General features: G+C 43.3%; 1 protein-coding gene across 1 annotated transcript in view; it reads left to right on the forward strand.

The window, feature by feature from the left end:
* LOC139268130 (testicular spindle-associated protein SHCBP1L-like) overlaps positions 1–17,817 on the forward strand; it is a 129,485-nt gene that overhangs the window by 4,505 nt on the left and 107,163 nt on the right. Inside the window, exon 2 of the mRNA XM_070886155.1 lies at positions 909–1,058. Within this exon, the coding sequence (XP_070742256.1) occupies positions 909–1,058 (150 nt within the window). The remainder of the gene's footprint in view (positions 1–908; positions 1,059–17,817) is intronic.

Raw genomic sequence — 17,817 nt, forward strand, 5'->3', positions numbered from 1 at the left:
CACATATCTCTGCATTGAACTGCATCTTCTGGGACCTTACATTGTGGATCTCGTCTGCAAATCTGCTTGGAGCCTTCAGCTGGCGCAGTCCCTCTTGCAGCCTGTTCTCTTTCTCAAAGTTTGCTATGTCTCATTATTTAATACCATCAGCAAATTTCAATATAATTCCTCTTTTTCCTATGTCCTAATTATATAAATGGAAAACAAAAGAGTTTCCAGTACAGAACTCTGGGGCATGTTATCTACATCCCACCAATTCAAAAAATATCAATTTACTTTTTATTTACCTTCTGTCCTCTAATCATCTCTCTTATCAATGCATTACATTTACTTTAATACCATTTACAACATTGCAATTAAAATCTAAAAAAATACTGGGGTTTATGTGTTCAGACTAACCTACAATATATTTGTAATTGATAGTTGCCATAAAATTACTGCACTACTTTTAAACACGAGTCTGAATATCCCCTGATGGAATAGTGATAAAATTACTGTTTTGTGTGTAGTATTAAACTACACAAACCAGAAATTCTCATGTTTGATCCCTTTCTGTGCTGAGTTGGTTGATCGCAACTGGAACTGCAGTTGAAGTGATACAATTGGTCTTAGCACACTGAGACATGGAGGGGAAAAGATCAGCTAGGATTCTCACCTCCAATTACTATCCAGCTCTATTTTGCAAGCAAGTATGCAAGTGGAGGTCTAGTGAAGATAGGACCTGACTTAGTTGTGATTTCTCCAATGATTGAGTAACCTGCTAACAGTTTGCACCTGAAGAATGGTAACTTGAATGAGGTAATGGAGGGCTGCCATAGAGGAGGGGAAAAAAAAATCCTGTAGTGTGTCAGTTTTGATTGAATTGCAGAACATACTTTTAAAATATTAAATTTTCCATTTCTACAAAGGCAGAAGAAGCAGATGAAGCTATGAGCAAGTACCTCACTGAAAAGTTACGTGCAAGAAGTACATGGTTAGGAGTATGGAAAACAAATCCCGAGCTTTTCTTTGTAAAGTATGATGAAGGATCTATACCATATGTTGGTGTTTTGGTTGAGGTAGGTTACATTTTCTAAATTGACAATTTTTGTTCACTACAAATCACATAGTGAATTTTAATGCTATTTCTGTAAAATGTTATCAATCCTTTAATAGGTTTGCCTGAGAGTAAAAAGGGAAGAAATACGATCGCCTGCCTTCAATCCTTGTGCTAAATCTATCACCGGCACTTAATATTCAGAAAACTTACCACGCTCAATGTGTGAGAACAGATTAAGGCAATCACATTTTGCCCCTTCCTTCCTACTGAAGTTGTGACTCAAACTGGGGTTTGATTTTATGGCAGGTGTCGTCAGCCTTTTATTATTTCACCCAATTGGCCATACTTCCCGAGGCAAGACATGTGTGGCCCTGAATAATGAATCATTGGTCACAGACAGGGGGGCAATACAACAAGGCCATATTCTCACGTCAATTAACATCCACAAATACACGCTTTACGTAGTGGTTACTGAATAATGAGAATGAGCAAGGTTCCCCGGCAGTATTTATTATGCCCTAGCCAGGGACACTCAGGCCAATTGTTGTGCCCTTACCATTGCATTGGCTGATTTAGCACAAAAGATCAAATCATGGAACTTTTCTGGTCTATGTGGCTTTGTACCAGTTAATCTTTAAGAACTGCTGTTGTATCAACATTTGACTGATGGAGGCAATGCAGACATGGAGAGGGTTGGAAAATACCTGGTTGTTGCTGTTTTCCAGCCTTACTTCTGAGCTTTACAGTGAGAGAATGCAAACATTTTTGGGTAGGACAAGAAAGTTTATAGGTTGAAGAACAAATTATACACAAGCCTCAGACAGATATGTGAAAGGTAGCAGATGTGGGGTCAAGATATTTAACAGCATTGCTTGTGTTCATTTCCAAGATAGCTGTTAACGGATCTGATGTAATTGGGATTATGGAGACATGGCTCCAGGGTGACCAAGGCTGGGAACTCAACATCCAGGGGTATTCAATATTCAGGAAGCATAGACAGAAAGGAAAAGGAGGTGGGGTTGGTGATTAAAGAGGAGATTAACGCAATAGTAAGGAAGGACATTAGCTTGGATGATGTGGAATCTGTATGGATAGAGCTGCTGAACACCAAAGGGCAGAAAACGCTAGTAGGAGTTGTGTACAGACCACCAAACAGTAGTAGTGAGGTTGGGGATGGCATCAAACAGGAAATTAGGGATGTGTGCAATAAAGGTACAGCAGTTATCATGGATGACTTTAATCTACATATAGATTGGGCTAAACAAACTGGTAGCAATACGGTGGAGGATTTCCTGGCGTGTATAAGAGATGGTTTTCTAGACCAATACGTTGAGGAACCAACTAGAGAGCTGGCCATCCTAGACTGGGTGTTGTGTAACGAGAGAGGATTAATTAACAATCTTGTTGTGTGAGGCCCCTTGGGGAAGAGTGACCATAATATGGTAGAATTCTTCATTAAGATGGAGAGTGACCCAGTTAATTCAGAGACTAGGGTCCTGAACTTAAAGAAAGGTAACTTCGATGGTATGAGATGTGAGTTGGCTAGGATAGACTGGCGAATGATACTTAAAGGGTTGATGGTGGATAGGCAATGGCAGACATTTAAAGATCACATGGATGAACTTCAACAATTGTACATCCCTGTCTGGCGTAAAAATAAAATGGGGAAGGTGGCTCAACCGTGGCTGTTAATTCCTGGATTCTTTTACTTCAATCTGGTTCAGTAAAATTACTGAGTCGAATACCTCTTGTGCTTTGAACAAAGCAGTCTTTATTACCGGCCAGTAAGACCTATCAGACAGAAGATATACTCTCTGGATAGAGCGTACACACTCCCTACGGATAGGTGAAGTTACATCGTAAAGCGTTAACAGTTATACAGTTTTGAAATCAGATAACAAAATACAAATGGATTGACAGTCTAACTCAGTCACTCATTAGTCAATCTATATGAGATGTTCTTCTTGAAAGCTTAAGTATTGCCTCCAAATGTTTCAATCTAATGGTGTGACTATTTATTTACTGAGACCTTGCAATTCTGCAGATGTATTTCATGTTACAATTATATATTATTGGCAGGATTAGTGACTTGAAACCTTGAGACAGACTGTTAGCTAAGCTGATGTTGCGCTATTTGCAATCTGACATTCTCCCAGCTATTCTTCCATGGCTTATACATTTTCATATATCCCGTTTACTTTACTGTCCTTAATTCCATATATTCCGTTCAGATATCCACATCCCCCCTTTTATCATTCTATGATAACATTTAGGATCATTCTATGAGTATTGCATTGTTGAGTAGTTCTCTAGTTTGTTGGATCATAACCCGGGAACCCTTGACCACAAGAGGGTCTGCTAACCTTGTCATTGCTTTACAGCAGAGGTTAAGGCAACCAACAATCAAACAGCAGGTAATTATTATGATGAGAACAATTGCGCCATGTATTAGATAGGATCTCCAAGATCCACCCAGAAACCAATCAAACCTGCTAAGTTCTTTTGCTGGTGTGGATAACTTTTTCACCTCCCTCCTTATGTGATCGGCAAGGTGGGTTATGTTTTCTGAACTATCAGGAATGTAAGTGCAACATTCAGATCCTATCAGGGCACACGTTCCCCCTTTCTCAGCTAACAGGTAATCGAGGGCCATTCGGTTTTGTAATGCTACGGTCCTTATCGCTACCATTTCAGCTGTGATGCCCTCCAGAGCCTCAGCAGTGCGGTGAGCTACCTGTTCCAATATCGTTTCTTTGAATCCATCTAACAGTCTCAGTTAGGGTCAGGGGAACGGTGCGCAAAGGAATTCCCCCTTTGGAATGTATAGGGATATGTGAACACACCCAGCATCTAGTGAAGTGCCCTTTTTCCGCATAAACGTAAGACATATACAAAAAGGTGTTTACATGGAGCTCTCGCCTTTGTCTTCCTTCCCGTGCACCAAAACTGTCATATATCAACACTATTATGCAGACAGTAGCATACAGACACAATCTCATCTTATAAATAGTCCAATTATTTAGCTGATAAAAAGAGTTCTGTTTTCACGTTTCCCTTCAGGTCTCCGTCAGTGTATTTGGTCAAACTGATCCTCCTTCAACTGCCTTGTTCAGCTATAGGGAGGAGGAGATCTGGAACAGAAACAGGAATTAGACTAACCAGCAAAATTTGTTTAAATGGTGATGAGCTTGCAGTGGTGCAGGTGAACCCAGGCACTTTTCCCCTCAACCTTGGCTGCAGTGGGGGTAGTGAGTGACACCTAAAAAGGCCCCTCCCATTGTGGCTCTAATCCCTTCCGAATCCATACTTCCCTGGTGCCACGAGGGACAATTCGGGTAAAACTGGGAGGTCGAGGTGAGCATCTTGAACCTGGTTGTGAACTAGTCGCAGAGCCTGAGTCAGAGAAAGAACATAGGTGGTCATCAGTCTAGCTGAGATCTCATATCTAGGAACAATTTCCCTCATTAACACCTTAACAACAGTCTGAGTCTTATTGTCCAGGTTAGGGTAGGCTTCAATCCATCTGCTAAACACATCTACTATTACTAACACATATCTGTAACACTGAACTTTTTGCAACTCAATGTAGTTCAACTAAAATGTCTCAAAGGGACCTTCGGGTAGGGGCGTTTTACCCCAATCACAGGGGACTCCCTTCCCTGGATTATGTTGCTGGCCAACCAGGCAACGACTACTGATGTTCTGGGTGAGCGCCTGGAGTTTAGGGTGCCACCAAGTAGCCAAAAGCGTATCACTTGTTGCCCTTGCTCCACAATGAGTAGCAAAATGCAGACATTCTATAACCCATGAGGCCAACTCGTCAGACATGCAAGTCTGTTCCGCGGGAGTGGTCCAGAGTTTAGAAACATTGTCATAAGTACATGCATAATATTTCCACAACAGTTTATCTTTTTCAGGAGCGTCCCCCTGTGCTTTTATAACATCTTGGATGGTTGGCATTGGTTTTTCCGAGGCTAACTTATCCTTTGCAGGATTTTTAATCTGACTCATAATTTTGGGCACTACCATCTGTTGGTCACGAGAGGCCTGTTTGGCCTCTTGGTACAATGGCAATGCGTTTGGGGAACATGAGGGCTTGCAACAAATCAGATACTAACTGTTTATGAGATATCTCATTCCCCTGTGAGGTTAGGAATCCCCTATTTTTCCATAATTGTCCGAAATCATGCGCCACCCCAAAGGCATACCTAGAGTCGGTATAGATATTGACTTTGAGATCTTTGGCCAAGATACAGGCTTGGGTGAGGGCGAATTGTTGAGCTTGTTGAGCAGAATAGGCGGTTTCAAAGCAGCAGATTCCAAGACCTGATTCTCCTGGTTTACTATGGCGTATCCTGAGATTCGTGTATCTTCTGGATTAATAGAAGTACTTCCGTGAACAAACATAAACAATCATGACTGGGTTCTTCCTCATCTTGGGGTGGCTCAGTAAGAAAACAGGCCGGATTAATTGCAGTATAGTGCCAAAAAGTCATTTTAGGATTGCCTGTGATTTCAGTGGGTTCTGTCGGATTGCCCTGCACTGAGATCTCAATCGGATCAATGGGAGTATAACCCACTTGGGAGGGGTTCTCTGCCCACACATAGTCAGGTATGCCGGAGCCAGTATGATGCTGTAGAGTCGTTAAGACCTTCTCGGGGTCCCCATTTGCACATCCCGGCTGGTAGGGTCAGCCTCATCTATGGCCTTGCGTACCATAACTCCCAAATCTTTAGCATGGTGAGGGGCTAATACTTCACAAGCAATATGCGGTGCCATTGTTAGGGGCTGTTTCCACAGATTCTTATCCACTTCCACAAAATCTGCCTCTCTTTCCAGTCCAGTCACTCTAGCCCTTAATAGAATTCCCTTCACTTCCCCTTCGTGATCCTGATAAAAGTTCTGCAGGTCCTGATTCTTTCCACTGGGATCGTATGCTAGGGTCACGTGACAGGGTGCCTGCGGCAGGTCCAGAGACCACCACTGAGGGGTTCTAGTGGTATAATACTGCCGCTTAAGGGTTTCCTGTTTTACAATAATCCCGTTATCTCCACACTCCAAATGCAACTGGAATTTGCAAAGGAGGTCTCTAGCCATCAAGTTACAGTCCAGATTGGTTGTGATAACAACTCGATGTTCCACCGATTCTTCCTGGTAACCCATTTTAACCGGTTCTGACACTGGGAATGTCGAGATTTGTCCCAGGAATCCTGAAAGTTCCTGTGTTTCAGTAGAAGCAGGGAGTTTAAGCTTTGATTGTACAGAAGACATGAAGGCTCCCGTATCTATCAAAAAGGGTTGCCACTCATTCAGAATGGGTTCGTCGTCCGGGGAGGATCCCTGCACAATCAAGCTGCGTAGTCAATCGGGGGACAATTGACCAAAGGGGTTGTTCTGGGAGAAGTTAGTGTAAGACCCTCCTCTCCCCCCTTGCCCCCCTGTTCTTCCTCCTCTTCCTTTTCCATGCTGACGGTAGGGGCAATTTTTATTCCAATGTCCTTCCTGCCCACAATTAAAACAGTCAATTCCTCTTACCCAGTCCCGGCCTCTTCCCATACCATGCCGGGGACAATAGGGAGGTTTATTAGCAGGGCTCGGGCCGTTTGGTTGTTTAGTATAACCGTATCCTTGCTTATCCATCCAATCCTGTATGCAACACTGCGGTTCTATTGATCCTTCCTCCCGAGATGGCTCTTCCTTTCTAGTCACGTATTCAGTTTTGACCCGGGTTGGGGGCGCACCTCCCCCCTCCCCTTTCTTTTTCTGCCAATAATATCTAACTGCCCTTTCCATCTGTCCGGATAGCGTGAGCAATCAAATAGTTGTTTGAAGATCACAGACATCTATAGAGAGGTGGTCTGCAGCTTGTTGTGCATCAGGGTTTGGCATTGGTCTGACAGGGAATTGGTGTCGGGACTTTGGGATCTTGGAAATCATTTCCAGGCCGGAGGATGTTTCAGAGCTGTCTGACTGCTTGACAGTTCTGCGTCTCGATCGGCGGGGGTGTTTGCTATGTCTTTCACAACTTGGACTGGTAGGTTGACTAGAAGATTTACGGGACTGTTTGTGATGTTGAGATATAGTTCTGCCCTTTCGAGTGTGAGATCTGGTCCTTTCGGCTGTATTGCTTGTAAACTGGGGATCCGAATCGCTATCAGAGGATGAGGAGTCAGTTTGGGTTTGTTGCTTTGGTGATATGTGGTTGTTCCTAACTCTTTTTACCGGAGTGTTAGGTGGAGGGTGTTGGGAAGAGGACTGGAGCAAGAGGCCAGGGGGTGCGGGAGGCGCCGTTGGGCGCTGAGTCAGTGGCCACTCATCAATTTCATCATCAGCCTCGGTTAACACAAAGCCAGCCATTTTAACTTATAGTTGATCAATACCTTTCTCAGAGGTCCCAGAGGATCTCTTAGCAAGTTTCTCGTGCGCACATTCATTCTTTTTTTTTTAAAGACGTCTACAGTTTTAACATGTGTTCCCTCTGTCAATGCAAGTCCTAATTTAATAGCATTTGTTTGCCAACTCGATAGAAGTGATGCATCTTTTAATTTCTGACAATAATGTCGCCAGGTTGCAATTACATTTTTTTTTTATCCCCTTTTCCTCGTCCCCTTCTCCAAATTAATCCCTGTGCTTTTTTTTTACCTCTACGCTTCTAGTGTCACTTAGAGGCCACTGGTCATCCCCTAATAATTTGTTCAGGGCTCCTGATAATTTTCTAAAGTCTTCAGCTCTTTCAGGGAATTCCTCACATAACTTTTGTAGCGGACTATCCGCATCCGTGGTTTTATCTAACTGATTTCCCATTTTCACACTGCCCCTCGTATTACTGTGTCGCTACGCGTTCGTGTCGTCGTGCAATTTAAACAAACTTACAAATAGACACAGACTTTACAGAACTAACACGGACTTTAACTAACTCCAAATCTAACACTTACCCGCATCACCGCACGGTCCGCGTCGCCGCACGATCTTAATACTAAACTACCACGTCGCCTCGCAGTTCACGTCGCCCCGCAATCCGCGTTGCCTCGCAGCTCACGTCGCCTCGCAATCCGCGTTGCCTCGCAGTTCACGTCGCCGCGCAATCCGCGTCGACCCGTGGCTCGCGTCGCCGCGCGAGTTAAGATACTTTAACTTTACTTTAAACACTTACCCGCATCGCCGCACGGTCCGCATAGCCGCGCGATCTACAAAATAGACAAAGACTTCTAACACGTACCCGCATCACCGCACGGTCCGCATAGCCGCACGATCTACAAAATTACCCGCATCACCGCACGGTCCGCATAGCCGCACGATCTACAAAATTACCCGCATCACCGCACGGTCCGCATAGCCGTGCGATCTTAATACTAAACTTAAAACTCTAAACACTTTAAGACTTACAGACTTACTGCCATTAGCACTGACTTTCGCGATTCGCGTTGCTGCGCCTCTGCGTCATTACGCGTCGGCGTCACTGCGCGTTTACGTCACCGCGCGTCTACGTCACTGCGCGTTGACGTCACTGCGCGTTCGCTTCACTGCGCGTTTACGTCACCGCGTTCGCTTCGGCCCTTCTCTCTCTCGGCCGCGCGTTCGCGTCGGCCCTACCTTCCGAGTTGCTGCGGGGTTTTTTTTTTAATTCAATCAGAGCCTAGACGGGCCAAGTGATATTCAAGGTCCCTTCGTACCTGAGTTGAACACCTATCTTCTATTTAAATCCCCATTTTATTCCTTGTGAGCCTAATTTCTAATTTTGATTTCTTATGAGCCTCAATTAATTTTTTTTTTAGTCTCCAAATTTCCCTATCCTTTCGCGTTACTGCGCAGTTTAAATTCAATCAGTCAATGAAAGCCCTAATTTAATGGAGTTTTTCTGCCAACTGGACAGGAGTGATTTTATATTTTTCATAATTTAAAATCTCAGAACATTTTTTTCTTTTGGCATCTATTTAGTACGTTACTTTTTTTTTATAACTAGAGAGAAGTCTGGCACGTAGGCTGTGGACTGCTTTTCGTTATCTCAATTGTTCCAGCCTCAAGGTCGTGTTATTTAATATAAATTATTATTTTTTTTTAAATCCTTTTGAATCCATCTCAGTTGTTTTGCTGTGCCTTCTCTGAATGTTTGTTTTCAACAAGTTTTTCTTTTTTTTTTAACCACCGGGACCATGTAATTTTTTCTTTTTTAACAAATCTATCCTTTGGGCATTTCCTGGCTCCGCAACTTATCATCCGAATATACGTAATTCAATAAGGTTCACACTCTTAAACTTCCCACATACAGGACAACACTACGAAGGGTTAAAACAAACTTTCATTCTGTTTGAGATAAAACAAACCACAACTCCCCGGCTTTTTTTTTACAGTAAAAGTCACAGAAGCATTTCTCATTTAAACAGACATTCACAAGAGTCTCTTTTCTTTCCTATTAAATTTTTTTGGATCCATGATTGATCATCTATCCCTATCTAGCTCTAACTATCTTTCCAAGTCGCCGCTTGGTTTGCATCATCGCACAATTTCCCTATCTCTATCCCTATTCTAAGTTTGAAAGGTATTCACCAGATTGTCCTGGATCTCGTTCAGACACTACCTGAGAACCAGCGAGTGGCTAAACTTTCCTCAGACTTTTGAAACCGGGGGAAACTGGAGCAGTATTGAAATCATACTCACTCCAGTGGCCACTTTCCCCTCGTCTCGTCCAAGGCTAGTCTGGCTCTTAATTCGCAAGTTTTCGGCAGTCGTCCGTTGAGATCCCACTTCTGACACCAAATGTTAATTCCTGGATTCTTTTACTTCAATCTGGTTCAGTAAAATTACTGAGTCGAATACCTCTTGTGCTTTGAACAAAGCAGTCTTTATTACCGGCCAGTAAGACCTATCAGACAGAAGATATACTCTCTGGATAGAGCGTACACACTCCCTACGGATAGGTGAAGTTACATCGTAAAGCGTTAACAGTTATACAGTTTTGAAATCAGATAACAAAATACAAATGGATTGACAGTCTAACTCAGTCACTCATTAGTCAATCTATATGAGATGTTCTTCTTGAAAGCTTAAGTATTGCCTCCAAATGTTTCAATCTAATGGTGTGACTATTTATTTACTGAGACCTTGCAATTCTGCAGATGTATTTCATGTTACAATTATATATTATTGGCAGGATTAGTGACTTGAAACCTTGAGACAGACTGTTAGCTAAGCTGATGTTGCGCTATTTGCAATCTGACATTCTCCCAGCTATTCTTCCATGGCTTATACATTTTCATATATCCCGTTTACTTTACTGTCCTTAATTCCATATATTCCGTTCAGATATCCACATGGCTAACAAGGGAAATTAGGGAAATCCAAGGACGAGGCATAAAAATTAGCCAGGAAAAGCAGCAGCAAACCTGAGGACTGGGAGAAATTTAGAATTCAGCAGAGGAGGACAAATGGTTTAGTTAGGAGGGGAAAATAGAGTATGAGAGTAAGCTTGCAGGGAACATAAAAACTGACTGCAAAAGCTTCTATAGATACGTGAAGAGAAAAAGATTAGTGAAGACAAATGTAGGTCCCTTGCAGTCAGAATCAGGTGAATTTATAATGGGGAACAAAGAAATGGCAGATCAATTGAACAAATACTTTGGTTCTGTCTTCACTAAGGAAGACACGAATAACCTTCCGGAAATACTAGGGGACCGAGGGTCTAGTGAGAAGGAGGAAGTGAAGGAAATCCTTATGAGTCAGGAAATTATGTTCGGGAAATTGATGGGACTGAAGGCCGCTAAATCCCCAAGGCCTAATAGTCTGCATCCAGAGTACTCAAGGAAGTGGCCCTAGAAATAGTGGATGCATTGGTGATCATTTTCCAATAGTCTATCGACTCGGGATCAGTTCCTATGGACTGGAGGGTAGCTAATGTAACACCACTTTTTAAAAAAGGAGGGAGAGAGAAAACGGAATTATAGACCGGTTAGCCTGACATCGGTGGTGGGGAAAATGTTGGAATCAATTATTAATTATGTAATAGCAGTGCATTTGGAAAGTAGTGACAGGATCGGTCCAAGTCAGCATGGATTTATGAAAGGGAAATCATGCTTGACAAATCTTCTAGAATTTTTTGAGCATGTAACTAGTAGAGTGGACAAGGGAAGACCAGTGGATGTGTTGTATTTGGACATGCAAAAGGCTTTTGACAAAGTCCCACACAAGAGATTAGTGTGCAAAATTAAAGCACATGATATTGGGGGTAATGTACTGACGTGGATAGAGAACTGGTTGGCAGACAAAAAGCAATGAGTAGGAATAAACGGGTCTTTTTCAGAATGGCAGGCAGTGACTAGTGGGGTACCGCAAGGTTCAGTGCTGGGACCCCAGCTATTTACAATACACATCAGTGTTTTAGACGAAGGAATTGAATGTAATATCTCCAAGTTTGCAGGTGACACTAAGCTTGGGTGGCAGTGTGAGCTGTGAGGAGGATGCTAAGAGACTGCAAGGTGACTTGGACAGGTTAGGTGAGTGGGCAAATGCATGGCAGATGCAGTATAATGTAGATAAATGTGAGGTTATCCACTTTGGTGGCAAAAACAGGAAAGCAGAATATTATCTGAATGGTGACAGATTAGGAAAAGGGGAGGTGCAACGAAACCTGGGTGTCATGGTACATCAGTCATTGAAAGTTGGCATGCAGGTACTGCAGGCGGTGAAGAAGACCTTCATAGCGAGAGGATTTGAGTATAAGAGCAGGGAGGTCTCAATGCAGTTGTACAGGGCCTTGGTGAGGCCACATCTTGAATATTTTGCACAGTTTTGGTCTCCTAATCTGAGGAAGGACATTCTTGCTATTGAGGGAGTGCAGCGAAGGTTCACCAGACTGATTCCCGGGATGGCAGGACTGACATATGAAAAAAGACTGGATCGACTCGACTTATATTCACTGGAATTTAGAAGAATGAGAGGGGATCTCATAGAAACATATAATATTCTGACGGGATTGGACAGGTTAGATGCAGGAAGAATGTTCCCGATGTTGGGGAAGTCCAGAGCCAGGGGTCACAGTCTAAGGATAAGGGGTAAGCCATTTAGGACCGAGATGAGGAGAAACTTCTTCATTCAGAGAATTGTGAACCTGCGGAATTCTCTATCACAGAAAGTTGTTGAGTCCAGTTTGTTAGATATATTCAAAAGGGAGTTAGATGTGGCCCTTATGGCTAAAGGGATCAAGAGGTATGGAGAGAAAGCAGGAATGGGGTTGCATGATCAGCCATGATCATACTGAATGGTGGTGCAGGCTCGAAGGGCCGAATGGCCTACTCCTGCACCTATTTTCTATGTTTCGATGTTTCCAAGGGACATCAGGAAAGGATATTAATGTTCTCCAATATACTGGATCAACAGGTAGTGCAGGAGGGAAGTCCTGGACAGAATTATCATTTCGGCATTTTGGATAGAGTGGGCCTGATGGGCTGAATGGCCTTTTGTAATTCAGGATTTTCTTTTGCCCTTATATTAAATGCAAGGCACTTGTGAGTTATTTGACGGCAGAGTGAAAGTGATTTTCTTATAGGAAGTCAGTGATGGTCCAACATACTGCTAACTTGCATTTATATAGAGCCTTTAATTTAGTAAATCATCCCAAGGTGTTTCACAGGAGCGTTATCAAACAAAATTTGACACCAAGCCACATAAGGAGATAAAGAGAGGCGGAGAGGTTTATGGTGAGCATTCCAGAGCTTAGGGATTTTGCAGCTGAAGGCAGGGTCACCAGTGGTTAAGCGATTAAAATCAGGGATGCTCAAGAGGCCAGAATTAGAGGAGCGCAGATATCTCGGAGGATTGTGGGGCTGGAGGAGATTACAGACGTAGAGATGGGCAAGGCCATGGAGGGATTTGAAAACAAAGATGAGAATTTTAAAATCAAAGCGTTGCTTAACCAGGAGCCAATGTAGGTCAGCGAGCACAGAGGTGATGGGTGAATGGGACTCGGTGCAAGTTAGGACACAGGCTGCAGAGTTCTGGATGACCTGAAGTTTATGGAGAGTAGAACATGGGAAGTTGGCCAGGAGTGCATTGGAATAGTCAGGTCAATAGAGGTAACCAAGGCATGGTTGAGGCTTTCGGCAGCAGATGAGTTGAGGCAGGGGCGGAGTCGGGCAATGTTCTGGAGGTGGAAACAGGTGGTTTTAGTGACGGCACGGATATATGGTCGGCAGCTTATTTTGGGGATAAATATGACACCGAGGTTGCGAACAGTCTGGTTCAGCCTCAGACAGATGCCAGGGAGAGGAGTTTGTGGCGGGGATGGAAGACAATGGCTTCGGTCTTCCCAATATTTAATTGGATGAATTTTCTGTTCATCCAGTACGGGATGCCAGACAAGCAGTCTGACAATTTAGATACAGTAGAGGGGTTGAGAGAAGTAGTGGTGAGGTAGAGCTGGGTATCATCAGTGTGCATGTGGAAACTGACGCTGTGTTTTCGGATGATGTCGCCAAGGGGCCGCATGTAGATTAGAAATAGGAGGGGTCCAAGGATAGATGCTTGGGGGACACCAGAGGTAATGGTGTGGGAGTTGGAAGAGAAGCCATTGCAGGTGATTCTCTGGCTGCGATTAGATAGATAAGAATAGAACCAGGCGAGTGCAGTCCCACCCAGCTGGACGACGGTGAAGAGGTATTTGAGGAGGATGGTGTAGTCACCTGTGTCAAAGGCTGCAGGCAGGTCGAGGAGGGATAGTTCACCTTTGTCACAGTCACATAGAATGTCATACAATAACATGACATATGGCCATAACAATGAAAGCCTTTGTTGCATGAAGTGGGTACCATGCTCTCGTGTCTAAATGCATGTGCTTCTCAAATCTTCTGGTAGGTACACTAATTAACACTTTAGTGAAATAAGGCCAGATGCAAATTGTTAAACTGCTTTATTTCATATTCAATAATTGAGCATACGGAACATTAGTTAGTGTAAATCTGACCTCACTTTGACTTAATTTCAGTAAACCTCCTTATAAGTAGTATATTAGATAGAATAATCATATAGGGACATTGGATAGAGTGGGCCTGATGGGCTGAATAGCAAATATACCACACTATACCTGTTAGCTAGCTAAACATTTACTCTTTCTGGAAAGTGTTTTCTCTGAATCTGACCACTTCTATCTTCAACAGGAGGGATATGTCTGCCCCTTGTTTCCCTCACCAAATCTTACACAAAACTTACTCCAGATCATACATTTATGTTCATTTGACCCTGTGTAGACAAGAAACCAGTAGTTCAATTTCTGACCCCCTCTCTCTGTGGGACAATTAATTTGGCTACTGCCGCTCCAGTTGAAGCCCCCTGGAAGCTATCATTTGCTGTTTCCTGCTGATTGGGACTATGGCTGAAATATTCCCAGCCCTGCGAGTGTGGGTTTAGAGGCCGGTCCACTGTTAAAATGGTCCTGATTGACAGTGGGTCGGGATACCGCTCTGAGCCCGCCTCCTTGTAAGTTTCTCAACTGTCAGGTCTGCATGCAGATTGCCAGTTAATTAAGATACATAACAGATAGTTTACTGCTATATAAGAGAATTAAAAGCAGGCACTTACCATTTTACCAAGTTTGCTGACCCTTGGGTTTCACGTCAGGTAAGTGTGCCGGGTTCTCAGTGACTCTCCATTGCTTTGGCTAATTGACAGCTGCGGAAGTGGTATAAAAGCTACCATTTCACAGCTGTTCACTTTCCAATGTCTGAAGCTGAAGCCTTCAGGGATTTGGAAGAAACGTTTGAGCTGCATGCAATTTGGAAGTGTTTGCAGTGAACTCGGTATTCACTGTCACCTCCTTGGAGCAACCTCTCTCACCATTGACAGATCACTTCTGTCATCTCAACCTCACCTGCCATCTATTCCAGCAGCATCAGTGCCCTTGAAAAAATCTCACCTTGGTTCTCAGAATCCCACCACAATCACTAAACACACCAGCATCATCAACAACAACACCAACATTCTCTACAATCAACCGATGCTTCACAGGACACACTGTCTACAGTGCTGTCCCGGAGACCAGGGATGGCCTCACCATGGCCACATTTACTTCACTTGACGCTGTGCACCCTGGCTGCCACATGATGCGCCAGGTTGGCACCACCCAACACCAGCACCATAAAGCATCCCTGCAATGACCAAGCCATTCCTTTCACACTCATCACCATTGTGCAGGGTAGCCTTATGTCTGACCATTCACTACAACTAACTAAGCCACTTGCAAAGGTGCACACAAATCTGTCCAAGAACACAAAGTCTTCAAAATAAAGATTTCAATGTTTGACAACACATTAGCAGAAACTCTACCTGAACATTGGCTAAAAGACCTAAGTCCTACCCTTGTGTGTTCGTTGGTATGATTGGGCAAGAATGACGGAGTGTAAAGGATGGCTAGTAAGATGGGGAAGTGATAGTGTAGAAGAGAGGGAGGGATGGGTGGAGGTGCAAGGTAAGTTGGTGTGAGTAAGGATGTGCAGGAGTAGGGTAGGGAATGCAGAGTGATGGGGATGTGATGAGTGGCACAGCAAGATGCGGTTGAGTGTGGCTTTGCAGTAGCATTTTGTGATCTACTGAGATTATTGAAAGGTATGCACCACTGAAGCCAGATCCTTCTGACGACTTCCCTGCTTGAGCCCTCCTGTGCAATGTGCAACTAGGCTGCATTGGTGTCCTGGGGAGGTTTCTTCCGTCCTTTGGAAGGGAAGAGAACCTCCCTGCATGCTGTGACTCCCTCTATAAGCATATGGAGGGAGTCATGGGAGAGCCTGGGTACAGCCGTGCATCTTTGTGTCAGTGTTTGCAGTAGCTCAATTCTGTAGAACACTGACAGAAGAACTGTCAAAAAAAAGTTGGCCATGGTCCTTTTAAGGAAACTTTTGAGCACCATAAAGCATCCCTGCAATGACCAAGCCATTCCTTTCACACTCATCATCATTGTGCAGGGTAGCCTTATGTTTGACCATTCACTACAACTAACTAAGCCACTTGCAAAGGTGCACACAAATCTGCCCAGGAACACAAAGTCTTCAAAATAAAGAAGAAACTGATGACGCATCATCAGATGATGTCATCAGACCCGCTTCCTGTAAATTGGCCGGGAACCTCGCAGGGCTGGCTTAACAAGCCCAATCATTAAGATTGTGTTGAGAGGGCGGGATGGAGCCAGGAGTGCATTCCCCACATGCCACCAATGCCGGCCATACCCTTCTTGCCACTGTTGGTGAAATCGCGGCCAGTGAGTCTGGGATGAATAAAATAACACCAATTGTCTCGGTTAGAAATGGTATATTCCACAAGTTCGTCTATCTAGTTTTTAATACACATTCCCTTCATGCTTTGGCTACTGTGGGAGTTTATTTCTTTGTGAACTAGATTTAACTCAAAAGTAATAATATAAATGATACCAAACCCTTCTGTGGTCAAATGGTTGAAAATTCCAAAATGTAACGAGGTGATTTGCAAGGAAAATAGAAAATAAAAAAACAGAAACGGTGAAGCTCACTGACATGAAAAAGCAGGCAAAAATGGTTTATTGAACTGTTTGCATGGAGCCTCGCTCTAGTCTGCTCCAGTAAGTAAAGTGTCTGAATGGTTTATAAACGCCTCAATCCTTATGGATGTGGTTTGACTGGATGCTTAGATTAATGAAATGACCCAAAGCCAACAAAAGAAAAGGCTTTGTGAAAGGAGGACGTGATAGAAAGCTGATGTGGGAGATGGGATTAGGAGGATAAAGAAGGTGGGTAGGCTTTCTGTTTTCATGAAATGTCATTCCTCCGCTTCCTCTTGTTTGCCCCGCATCTTCTTTTCTAAATGCCACTTTTTGTGTTGGTGTGGGAAAGATGGATTGTACATTCAAATAAATAAGTAGTTTGATCAGTTTAGCTAGCTGTTCTAAGTACCTCAGCAGGTGTAAATAATACAAGAATTCTCTGGTCTCAAAGAATCCGCAGAAGGAAGTTTTCCTACTCCCTTATTTAGATCCACAGCAGGAGTTAGAACAGTGCCTTACTAGTCAGTGGGATCAGTTAACAGAGATGGTGGTGTGATTATTCATTGTCTCCTTACCCTACACAGTTATCTTTCCTCCAGGATCTGGGAGAATATCAACATTTGCTGCTGACACACGAGGAGCACTATAAAAGATTTCAGGAGGACATGCACAGATTAGTGGACTGGACAGGCATTTGGCAGAAATGATTTAACGTGAAATAATACATTTTTGGGAAGAAAAGTAGGGAATGGAACTATATGCTCAATGAAAGGCACGAAAGAATGTGGATGAACAGAGAAGCCTAGAGATTCAAATGCATAATTCCTTGAAAGTGTGAGTGCATGTAGATAAAGCCATAAAAAACGGCAATACAGTTTTGAGTATTATAAATGGGGCATAAGCCATGAAGGTAAAGGAATAATGATAAAGTTTTATAAGACAATGGTTAGGTCACAGAATGCTGTGTGCAGTTTCAGATGGCCCTTTATAGAAAGGACATTCAACCATAACACCACAGAGTGTAAATTCACCAGAATGGGAAATTAGCAATAAGGAGAAACTTGAGATCTTGGGATCATTTCCACTATAGCAGAAAAAGCCAAAAGGAGATTGTTTTAAATTATGAATGGTTTCTAAGCAGAAGATCATGATGTAGAATCAGTTTGGGTGGAGATAAGAAATAATAAGGGAAAGAAGTCACTGGTGGGAATGGTCTACAGGCCCGCAAACAGTAGCCACATTGTAGGACAGAGTATAAATCAAAAAATAATGGAGGCT

The sequence above is a fragment of the Pristiophorus japonicus genome, chromosome 8 (genome assembly GCF_044704955.1).
Source record: "Pristiophorus japonicus isolate sPriJap1 chromosome 8, sPriJap1.hap1, whole genome shotgun sequence".
Lineage (NCBI taxonomy): Eukaryota > Metazoa > Chordata > Chondrichthyes > Pristiophoridae > Pristiophorus > Pristiophorus japonicus.